Genomic DNA, 12,877 nt, shown 5'->3' on the forward strand with positions numbered 1-12,877 from the left:
GAACCAGTTCAAGATGGACAGTTTGGAATTTCTGTAAAAGTTAAACCAGTTTAGCCCTGTTGAATCTCTTTCCAAACCTTCCAAAACCCTTTCTAAATGTTGTCACTATCTCTCAAAAAATTTTAGAACATTGTTCTCATCATCTCGGAGTGTAGTATATCATGAACACTTGAACTTCTTCAAATCCTCATCCGATCTTCAAACTTGAAATTGTAAATCGAAAAATTTCAACTCGATCGGACTTGTTTTGACAACGAAATTAGCCAATTACAAAAATATATCTCACAAAACTTACTCTCGTTAATCTTTTAGTATATATACACTGATCAACAATATTTTCCTTAAAACCAAAAAAAATAATGGTATCATTAAACTTAATATACCATTGTCAAGAAGTTTGTTTAAGTCCATATATTGTCATCTTAAGTGTATAGACCATATATTCTTTACCCTCTAATGTGAAGCTTTCAGGTTGATCCATATAGACTTTTTTTTTTCTAAACTCTCATTCAAAAAATTTGTTTTCACATTCATTTGATGGAACTCTAAATCATAATAAGCTACTAATACCATGATATTTTAAGAGAATCCTTCTTAGATACTGTAGAGAATGTTTCTTTATAATCTCTTCATTTATGGCACTAATCCATTTAGTAAAATCATTATTGTCAATGGCTTGTGAATATGTGACCGGATCCTTATATATCTTAATATCAAAATCAGATTCTTACTAATATACCACATAGTCATTCGAAATAGCAAATCTGCTTTCTTTTTGAGATCGTCTTAATGTTATTCCTTGTGATTTTTTTACAATCTATTAATCGGTGACAATCTCATCATGGAGTTGTTGATCATTCAATTGTTCTTAGTTATTATACGATTCAACAACTAAATGAACAATTATTTCCTTATGAGTTTTTGGTAAATGAATTTATACCCTAACTTCTTGAATGATCACATTCTTATTTTTTATCACTCCCACTGATTTCACCATTCTCAATTAATCTAGCATTTTCGGTTTTAACAATTCTCGTACTATATTTAGAATCGTAAAACTTGGACCCTTTAGATTATGGGTAATAAGAAATTACTTAACATACTCCTAACCATATCCCTAAGAGTACGATTACGCCTTTCAGCTACACGCTTCTGCTGTGGCATGCCTAGCATAGTATTTTGAGCACAAATGCCATACATTTTAAGGAGTTTAGCAAACGGTTAGTGTAACGACCCTAAAATGATACCAATTATAAAAAAAAAAAATTAAAAAAAAAAAAAATTCAACATAACCTCTGCTAAAAAAGATTCTAAGAGTACGATTATGCCTTTCAGCTACACGCTTCTGCTGTGGCATGCCTAGCATAATATTTTGAGCACAAATGCCATACATTTTAAGGAGTTTAGCAAACGGTTAGTGTAATGACCCTAAAATGATAACAATTAAAAAAAAAAAAAATTAAAAAAAAAAAAAATTTCAACATAACCTTGCTAAAAAAGATTCTACAACAACCTGCTTAAATATAAAAAAAAATGCAATGGCCTCTCTTGGACCTTCAAAATTTATCTAACATTTCCCAACATACAATACAAATAATACATTTCAACATCCCTTTCATCCATTTATTATGCCTCAACATAGTTCATCTCATGGTGGAACAACCACATACCATTTAATCCAAATATCATAATTACAGTGCCAAAAAAATATGGTTAAGATCAAAAATCCATGTCTTACAACGTTTAGACAACTTATATTAAAGTTACAGCTCATGAATATAATTACAATAACAAGAGTCCATAAGTCTCCGTACAGAATACAATATGCTAAGTTTTACAAAAATAGTGAGACCTAGATACAAAAACAACAAAATAATCTTCTAATCCATACTAAGCCTGTGGTAGAACGTCATCCGCCACTTCTTTTCTATGTCCTAAAAAATGTTAAATAATAAGGTGATCATAAAGCTAAGTAGGTGGTGCCTAAGACACACCTCTTGTAATCCCGTAAATCCAAATAATGAGTAGAAATATAAAAAACGGGATCATGCTATGTCGGGAGAAAATACAACAAATTACAAGGCCAAAATGGACAATTTGATGCTATGGAATGCTATGCCCAACTAGCTCAACCACGCTAGGATGATTTTTCTAGTTCCCTCTAGGTTATATTAATGCCACGGCCCTTCGGTAATTCCTCGACGACCGGATTTTTCAAAAAAAAAATTCTTTAATCAAAACTTTATCCCAAACCCCCTTTTTCATTCACTTCAAATCATTTTGCCATTTTTCATGCCCAGTGTTATGCATGAATATCACATGCTTTGCCAATACTATGAAGATGAAGAATTTATATCACATAAATTACCGTGCTTTCTTATAGCAATTTCCAACAAGTTAATAAACACCATAGGCATAGAAATTTAACACTTAGACATGCTTTTCATACAAATCAACTAATACACATAATCATAGATTTCACACACAACAATTATATCATTTTAAAAGCAAACAACTCAAATTAAGTATGCTTGACAACAAATATTGAAGAAAAATTCACAAAGGAACAAGAAATTGGGTGGGAATTAGAAACCCCTATCTCTAAAAATGCAAAAACCTCCAATTTGATCTTTTATAAAATCTAACTAAACTAAACTTTTAGACATATAACAGAGAATAGAAAGAAAGTTGTCCAATAGGTTAAAAAGCTGTTAATGAGAGAATGCAACATGAATGAGTCAATTTCAACTCTCATCACATTTTCATGACCGGTGATACGAGACTCTCTACATAGATGGTTGCATGAGAACCTTCGATGTCGTCATCTATGATAAGATCCCTATATGTTTCCTCTTTTGTGTTGTATAAAACTAACTTTTTGTAGTCTATCCACAACAGAGATTCATCATTCCTCAACAATGCCAATGGCTTGAAGGTATCATCAAATGGGACTTTAGTTTCAAGTTTAGTCCAAGACTGGTTCACCCTATATTCCTTCATAGCCCAGTATGTGTATACATCACCAAACCATGGTAGTATACAAAGGCATCCTTCAAACACGCCCAATTCATATGCTTCATCCGCATCGGTGAAGGAAGTAGGCATGGGAATCTTCCACACTTTCTCATCCTCCAAACTAAAAACAGCAATCTCTAATGGATGACCTTTATCGTCCAAACAAAGCCAATGAAGGGCTCCATTCAGCTGTGTCCCACTCTCATAAACATTGATACTGCACTTATAAGTAAAGTCATGAACTTTTCTCCATGAACAAATTCTCAGGGAATACGCATAGACGCTATTGCTGTGTATTTTCACCAGTTTGTAATCATCAGAACAATGGTCATAGCCGAATCCAACTATGTCATCAGCGGGATTGAAATCCGGTATTTGCTTGGACTCTCTCGTTGAAGGATTGAATACATATATGAATCTTTCTAGTACATACATCGAAGGATTGCATACATATTTATGTCCATAATCTGCCACTATGCATATCAACCCATTGCAAGAACCAACAATTTGCCACTTACGAGGAGGATTGTACTGAACTAAAAAATCAATCTTCGATTCTGCAATGTAGTCATTACCAGCTGATCCGGCGTAAAAACGGAGCGGGCGGTTGAGACTGGCTATGAGTATCCGCTGTGTTTGGATGTTGGATTTTGAGAGTGATTGATTGAGGTGAGTTCTAATGAAGTGGGGATTGGAGATCAAAGAGCGCCATGACTTCGACACACACCTGAATTGCAACAGAGACTTGACGGGCAGTTTTGTGAGTATTTCATCAAGGAGGAGATGCTGGGGAAGGCAAGACAAAGGCATGATGGCTGCTTCTTCGCATGAGTAGTCATGATTTCTTGACCTACTAATAATATCTGTTAACCGACTTCTCTTCATGATGATATGCCAATTATTTGAACCAGTTATGAAAGTTCACAAATATATATATATAAACTACTTGTAAAAATTTACAAAGAAAATCTAATATTGAATGTGTTAATTAATTATGCTATCAACAATGCACATATTTATAAAGCCCATAAGGAACATCTAATAAAATAAGGAATGAAAACTAAAATCATAGCGAAATTACCTAAAATTATACTTTCTAAAAAAATTATAAAATAAAATATAAGCAAACTTAATTAATGAAAATTACTAAATCTGTCTATCCTACATCATGTTTCTTCACGTATAGAGTAATTTTACCAAACTTTGGCTTAGAAAAGATAAAAGATGGGAGGAGGGTCTTGTAGCATTAGAAGTAGTAATTTATTATTATTATTCTTTAAAAAAGTTAGACCAAATCTCTCAACTTCTGATTTATATATTCAAACAAAAAGTGTCAAAGTTGGTTACGACTTGAGTCTAGGCAATTTTGTTGGGAGAGATAACAATAAACAAATATAGCAGAATAACTCTTCTCCCTATATGCAAGCAAATATAGTGTATCTGCACTTTTATATGTGTTAAAAAATAATAGAGAAATAATCAATCACACCAAGCCACAAGAACACAAACAATTTTTTACGTGAAAAATTTCCCCAATGTGAGGAAGAAAAACCACAGGACCTAGTCCAATTGAAATCTCCACTATCAACCAAATATTGGGTACACAAAATTTTCTCTAATCGCAATTAGAGACTACAATACATTTCATCAAGATATCACCAATCTTGGCAAAAACAAAGAGAATTGGAGAGAATATACCAAAAACTCGGTTACTGTTCACGGGCACGAACCCCAACTCCCGAGCTCAAAATCTGATCTCCACCGTTCAAATTGTAACTCACTGAGTCGTAAACCTCTCCTCCAAATTTCAGCTTGATCGGAGCACGAACGAAACGGGATCGAAATTTTGATGAAATCTGGGCAGTATGTGAAAAAGCTGCGTTTTTCCTCTCTCTCTTGTGAAAGCTACGGCTGATCTCCCTCTCTTTTTATTCTGCCTTCCTTAGGGTTATTCACCCTAAAGGACTAGCCTTTCGGCTTTAATAAAACCCACTTGGGCTTTCCTCCATATAGAAGGAAATTAATCCAACAAATCTCCTCCTTTCCGACTATGTGGAGGGAATCGCCATCCCGGCGATCGAACAACAAACTTCAAGCTTCTCTCTTGGTAGGGTCTTTGTCAACATATCAGAACCATTATCATCAGTGTGAACCTTCTCAAGTTCAAGTAACTTATTGTTCAACGCATCTCTGATCTAATGGTATCGTACATCAATGTGCTTAGATCTTGCATGGAAACTGGAATTCTTAGCAAGATGAATAGCACTCTGGCTTTCACAAAACAACACATACCTCTGCTGCTTGAAACCAAGTTCTCTCAAGAACTTCTTTGCCCATAGCAACTCTTTAGTCGTTTCCGTTGTTGCAATAAACTCTACCTCTGTCGTAAAAAGAGCAATACACCTTTGAAGTCTCGATTGCCAACCTACAGCCCCACCTACAAAAGTGATCAAATAACCCGAAGTAGACTTACGAGTATCCACATCCCCTACCATATCTGCATCTGTGTAGCCAACTAACAATGGTTGTCCGTTTCACAAACCAAGTCTCAAACAGGAAGTGCCTTGAAAATATCTCATGATCCACTTCACTGCATTCCAATACTCTCTTCCCGGATTTGACAAGAATCGGCTAACTACACCGACTACATGAGCTATATCGGGTCTTATGCAAATCATTGCATACATCAAACTTCCTACTGCTTAAGCGTAAGGATCTCTTTCCATATCTTCCTTTTCCTTATCTGTAGAAGGACATTGCTTTGTACTCAGTCTGAAGTTGGTAGCAAGAGAAGAGCTAACCACTTTAGTGTTGTCCATATTGAACCTCTGAAGCACTTTTTCAATGTACTCCTCCAATGACAAATTACAGAAATCTCCATTCCTTATCCAGTCCAAGCCTTTATTTATTTTTATTTTTTCAGCACATCAATCATCCTAAATTTCATTTGTTTTCTCTACGTTGATACGAGACTATCTACATAGATCTCTACATCAAAACATTCCACACCATCTATGACAAGATCCCTATATGTTCCCTCTCTTGTATTGTATAAAACAAACTTTGTGAAGTCTATCAACAACAGAGCTTCATCATTCCTCAACAAAGCCAATGGCTTGATGGTATGCAGAAATGGGATTCCAAGTTCAAGTTTAGTCCAAGACTGGTTCACTCCATATTCCTTCATAACCCAGAATACATGATCAAGTGTTAGTATACAAAGGCATCCATCAAACACCCCTACTTCGAATGCGTCATCAGCATCAGTGAAGGAAGTAGGCATGGGAATCTTCCACACTTTCTCATCCTCCAAACTAAAAACAACAATCTCTAATGGATTCCCTCTTTCGGCCAAACAAAGCCAATGAAGGGCTCCATTCAGCTGTATCCCATTCGAATAATAAACACCAACACTGGACTTATAAGTAAAGTCTTGAACTTTTCTCCAAGAACAATTTCTCAGGGAATATACATAGATGCTATTGCTGTGTATTTTGAACAGTTTGTAATCAGCGGAACAATGGTTGTAGCCAAATCCAACCACACGAGAGGGATTTGGATCGAAATCCGGGATTTGCATGTACTCCCCCTCGTTGAAGGATTGAATATATATATCAATTCAAAATCTACCGCCATGCATATCAACCCATTGCAAGAACCAACAATTTCCCACGTAGAATGAGGATTGTCCTTAAATAAAATATCAATCTTCGATACTGCATTGACGCCTTTACCCGAGGATCCGAAACTTGCCGTGTAGAAACGGAGTGGAAAGTTGGGCCTACTGGGTATGATCAGTATCCGGATGTTGTTGATCTTTGAGAGTGATTGATTGAGGTGGGTTTTGATGAAGTGAGGATTGGTAATCAAAGAATGCCATAACTTCGAAATGCACCTGAATTTCAACAGAGACTTGACGGGCAGTTTTGAAAGTATTTCATCAATGACGAGATGTTCGGGAAGGTAAGAAAAAGGCAAAGGCATGGCTGTGGCTCGCTTCTTTCTTGATCTATTAATTCTTGGTAACCTAATTCTCTTCCTGATGATAATGTGCCAACTATTTTGACGAAGGTGAAGCTATCTCCATGGAAGATAATAAATAATTCTGAAGAAAATTTAGAAAGAAAATATGATATATTGTATTAATAATTGAGTGTTAATTATTTCTACGTAGTCTCGCTACCATACACAGATTTATAGTGAAAAAAAAAAGAAAAAAGAAAAAACCCTAATTACTAGGAAACCTAACGCTACAAGGAAATTCTAATAAAATAGAGAAAGGCCTAATTAATGAACATTACTAAATCCGTCCAACATCATATTTCTTCACGGTATTGAGTAATTTGACCAAAACTTTGCTTTAGAAAAGATATAAGATAGCTGGCCTTAACATTAGTAGTAAATTAGTAATTATTTCTTATTATAATGATGTGATATCTCTGCTTCACCTATATACTCTGTGAATTTAAGTGTCAAAGTCGGTTACTACTTGAGTCTTTGTATCCTAGAGGGATTCAAAGAAGGCAGAAAGACACACGCAGGTCATCGAAATAGAACTTCTTTGGTAAGAGGCTAAGAAGCGCGGACACTTTTATGAGTGTGGTGTTCATGTCGGAGTAAGAGGCTGAGAAGCGCGGACACTTTTTTGAGTGTTGTGTTCATGTTGTCAGGTCCGACACTGATATTTTATGGATACTATTGCACTCTCAGACAACATGGATACTATTGCACTCTTCGACAGTGTGTCCATAAATTTTAAAATAGATTTTATTATATTAGACACTTGACAGATATATCTCCCACACATTTTGAATACTGGATAACATATCACACACCTCTCATCTTCTATAAAACAAATAATGGTAGTCCTAGAAATAACATTAATTATGTACATATATCAATGCTTAATCTTTTTTTCTCTAAATAAAAATTAATTAAACACAATGACGAAATACAATAGTAATATCATATATAGTACATTTGATATTCAATTTGCTTTAACTTGTGTAACTTTAGTATAAAAATTATAAAGTAATAAAAGTTTTATAATTATCTTATTTAATAGATATATAAATGATAATTTATATTTATAAGCTATTACTTTTTTAGAGCTTGATGTATCCGCCTATCCATGTCGTATAGTTTCCATGCTGGTTAGGTAAGAGGATATCATGAGTTCACCTCGCAAAAGACCTTTTTTTATTTTTTTTATTTATTTTTTTGACAAAGCAGAGGTCTTGATATGAGATAATAAGAAATCCTTCTTTACTTTATATATATAATTTTATTTAGAAAGTATTGTTCTTGTCTTTTTCAAATTTATTTATTTATTTATTTTGTAATTTCTTTTTCAATAGATTATAAGTTAATTTCATTCAGTCATTCTAATGGGGTATTAAGACTTGAGAGTTGAAGTGTGAGATATATTTTTATAATTGGCTAATTTCGTTGTCAAAACAAGTCCGATCGAGTTGTAATTTTTCGGTTCAAAATTTCAAAGATTGAAGATCGGATGCGAATTTGGAGAAGTTCAAGTGTTTATGATATACTACACTCCGAAATGATGAGAGCAATGCTTTAGGAAGATTGAGAGGTAGTGAGAACACTTTGGAAGAGTTTTGAAAGAAGTTTTTATATTCTGTCCATCTTGAACTGGTTCCCAAAATCCTGAACTGGTTCAACATCAGTAGAGTTGGAAAAATTCAAGACTGGCCATCTTGAACCGATTCCCAAATTCCTGAACCTGTTCAAGAATAAAAGAGAACCTTCGAAATTATTTCTGGTGTTCTTGAACCGGTTCCCACTTTCCTGAACCCGTTAAAGGAAACTTACCTTTCTTACTCTGTTTGTTCCTTTTTGGACTAGACTTCTTTCTAAATCCAATGCACGAAATTTTCTATATTTTCAGAGGGATTAGGACTTTCTAAACTCTATATAAACCTTGTTAGTTTTCTAAGTTTATTCACGGCTTTAGGGAAAATCAATTCTATATTTTGAGAAAGCCTTTTAGAGGGAGAAAATTCAGAAAATCAAATCTGATTGTTCTGAATTTATTTATGAGAGTATACACATATATTCATGAGTGATTTAGTAGTGTTGTTCTTTATCTCATCGGAATTGGAGCTATATTGAAGATTCAGAGATTCTGGATAAAAAACAAGATTTAATTCTTCTACATCGAGTTTAGATCTTAAAAAACAAAAGTAAAAGCGATCACACTTTGAAAGAGTTTGAGCATTCGAGGAGTGTTGTATAATCTACCTGCTATTTTTTTACAAATAACAAGCAAAAGCCAGAGGTCAAGTTGCTGTTGAACAAGAAGTCGCAAAGCCAGAGAATTGTCAGCAATTGACGTTTGGTAGAACGATAGAGTGTGAGCCAGAGTCAAAATTCGGTGTACTTTGTTTCAAACACAGTGGATCGATTTACTTTGGACTGAATAGTCCATGAAGTTTTTCCCATGCAAACAGTTGGCGTATTTTATCAACTGGGATTTTCTCACTAAAAATTCTGGTGCAATCTCTCTAAACTTAACTTGCTTTACTTTTCACTAATTAGATTTATGATTGTGGATGTTTAATTAATAATTCAATTTAATCAATCTTAAATTGAGCAAGTTGACCTAATAATCAGATATAGGTCATAAAAGGAGTTAATAACAATTAAAATCAACTAACTGTTTTCGCACCCCGCGTAACTCTATTTTCATAATTTGGTATCAGAGCGGGATACTCGATATACAGAGTAGATCATATTTGTTGATTTATTGTTGATTTTTGCATCATGTTTGAAAATTCAGCTTTTGTTGATGTGTTATCTTTAACTCCTGTTTTTGATTCTGTCACAAGCATGCAAATTAAGTGGTCCAAGTTTAAAAAGGATTTTGAAATTTTGTTAGAGAAATTGAATCTTGTGGAACTTAATTGAGATATTTATAAGTTAGAAGTTTTTGTCTGTAATAAAAATTTGGAAGAAATTGGCCATAAAAATTTGAATTTTCTTCATAAGATTGATTTTCTAGAAAATGAACTTAAGAATGTGAATTTGTTTAATAAATTACTGGAACTTAAAATTGATAATTTGAGTAGTGAATTTGTTAAGTCAAAACAGTCTTTTCAGATAGTTGATATTGACACTTGCAAAATTGATAAGTTGAAAGGAGTAGTTGAGAATAATAGTCATAACAAAGAATTGGCTTGAACTTCAAATGATTTGTATTTTAAAAAATCGAAAGATATTTTTATGGAAGTTGAAACCAAACCTTGTGTTATTTTTAGCTCTACCAAACTTATTTCAACATGTCATTTTTGTGGTGAAAAAGGGCATATCAAGTATAAGTGTCAGAAAAGAAAATTTGAACTAGGAAAAAAATTGAAAAATCTAAAGAGTTCAAAGTTAAGGAAGAAGAGGATTAGGACTATTGAGCCTTGTGACACTTTGCCTAGAAAAATAAGGAAATCATTGCAATATGAATCTAAAATTGTTTAGGTAAAGAAAGAGAATTTTAAATGCATTGCCATGCACACTGCACTTAGAGCACTTGGGCCATGTGGTTGGTACTTTTATAGTGGTTGCTCTAGGCATATGACAGGGGATAGAACATTGTTTACCACTTTTAAGGAATGCTCAGTTGGTACTGTTATTTTTTGTGATGGTAATGCTACTACTGTAAGTGGTAAAGGTAAGATCAAATTTCTAGGAATTGGGGAGTTAAAAAATGTTCTATATGTTAAAGGTTTAGCTGCTAATCTGTTGAGTATTAGTAAAATCTGTGATGAAGAATTTCAAGTTAATTTTAATCAACAAGGGTGTTTTGTAACTAATGAAAAAGGTGAACGTATCTTGAAAGGAACTAGAACTTCTAATAATTGTTATGTTGTATTTTCAGATCCTTTACTAATGTGTTTTTCTTCAGTTATTGATGAGGCAGTTTTATGGCACAAAAGACTTGGACATATGAATTTTAATGATTTAGTGAATTTGTCTAATAATGATCTTGTTCGAGATTTGCCTAAATTGAAGATGCCTAAGAATGAAATATGTGGTCCATGTCAATTGGGAAAACAAACTAGAGTGTCACATAAGAGACTTATTCATAAAATCACTTCTCGACTTTTAGATTTGATTTATATGGATTTGGTGGGTCGCATAGCACCTGATAGCATTAGAGGAAAAAGATATATGCTTGTTATGGTTGATGATTTTTCTAGATTTACTTTTGTTGCATATTTGAAAGAAAAATCTGATACTTCTGTGAATTTTAGATCTATTTACCAACTTATTCAAAATGAGAAGGGATATCGAATTAATCGGATTAGGAGCGACAATGGAAGGCGAATTTGAACCTAAGGAGTTTATTGAATATTGTGATAAGAATGGCATTAAGCATGAATTTTTAGCACCTAAAACACCACAACAGAATGGTGTACTAGAAAGGAAAAATAGAACAATTGCAGGTATGGCACGTACTATGCTTCATGAGAATAAAATTGCAAGTTACTTTTGGGCTGAATTAGTACGTACTACTTGTCATATCCTAAATAGAGTTTATCTTAGGCTTGGAACTAAAAAGACTTCATATGAATTGTGGTATGATAGAAAGCCCACTGTTAAATACTTTAGAGTCTTCGGAAATAAATGTTATATTCTTAGAAATATGGAACACTTGGGAAAATTTGACTCTAGAAGTGATGAAGGTGTGTTTTTGGGTTATTCACAAACAAGTCGGGCTTATAGGGTTTTTAATCTTAGAATCAAAGTGGTCATAGAGTCTATAAATGTTATATTTGATGATACAAAATCTAAGATAACATCCTCTCAACTTGATGAAGAATAAACTAATTTTGAAAGTGCAGGAGAAATAAAAGAACATACAATTTATGAGGAAGAAAGAGTTGAGAATTTAGGTGGAGAAGGTGAAGAGGTTGAAGAAGATGATGATGAGGAATTAAAGGTCACCACTGTTGAACCTATAGGAATTCCTGCACCATCCTTAGATATTCCCATATTTATCAGTTCTAGAGTTCAATCAAGTCATCCAGTTGACAAAGTGATAGGTTCATGGGATCAACATGGTATTAGGAGTACAGTCCGTGATCATTTAGGATACTTATGCATTATAGATGACATAAGGCACTCATGTCACATGGCTCAGTTTGAACCTAAGAATGTTGATGAAGCTCTTCAAAATTCTGATTGGCTTATGGCTATGCAAGAAGAATTGCTTCAATTTGTGAAGAATGATTTTAGGAAATTAGTGCCTCGGCCTAGTGATGTTAATATCATAGGTACCAAATGGATCTTTAAAAATAAAATTTGATGAACATGGTTTTGTCACGAGAAATAAAGCTAGATTGGTTGCACAAGGATACACTAAAGTTGAAGGAATTGATTTTGATGAGACTTTTGCACCTGTTGCTAGACTTGAGTCTATTCGACTTCTTTTTGCTCTTGCATGTCACTTTAAATTCAAATTGTTTCAAATGGAAGTGAAAAGTGCTTTTCTAAATGGTATTTTGCAGGAAGAAGTTTATGTAGCACAACCAAAAGGTTTCATTGATCCACATAATCCTGATTTTGTATTTCATCTTAAAAAGGCTCTTTATGGTTTAAAGCAAGCACCTATAGCATGGTATGAGAAGTTAATTTCTTATTTAATACACAAGGGCTTCAGAAGAGGAGGAGCAGATAAAACATTGTTTATTTTCAGGAAAGGAAAAGATTTTCTTGTTGCTCAAATATATGTGGATGATATTATTTTTGGTGCTACATATGATATCCTTGTTCATAATTTTTCTAAAGATATGAGTAATACTTTTGAAATAAGCATGGTTGGTGAACTGACTTTCTTTCTAGGTCTTTA

At 33.7% G+C, this 12,877-nt stretch overlaps 1 protein-coding gene across 1 annotated transcript; it reads right to left on the reverse strand.

Moving 5' to 3' along the window:
• Window positions 1–5,971: 5,971 nt before the first annotated feature.
• Window positions 5,972–6,595, reverse strand: LOC132281326 (F-box/kelch-repeat protein At3g06240-like). The gene has a single exon (XM_059783042.1). It carries the CDS (start codon window positions 6,593–6,595, stop codon window positions 5,972–5,974), a length of 624 nt encoding a protein of 207 aa, XP_059639025.1.
• Between the last annotated feature and the right edge of the window lie 6,282 nt (window positions 6,596–12,877).

Source organism: Cornus florida, unplaced genomic scaffold (assembly GCF_030987335.1).
Source record: "Cornus florida cultivar Cherokee Brave unplaced genomic scaffold, ASM3098733v1 CherokeeBrave_3.0.0_Hap2_Chr11, whole genome shotgun sequence".
NCBI lineage: Eukaryota > Viridiplantae > Streptophyta > Magnoliopsida > Cornales > Cornaceae > Cornus > Cornus florida.

Coding starts and splice junctions, on each gene's coding strand:
- LOC132281326 (XM_059783042.1), bottom strand. CDS start 6,595: ATGCAAATCCCGGATTTCGATCCAAATCCCTCTCGTGTGGTTGGATTT.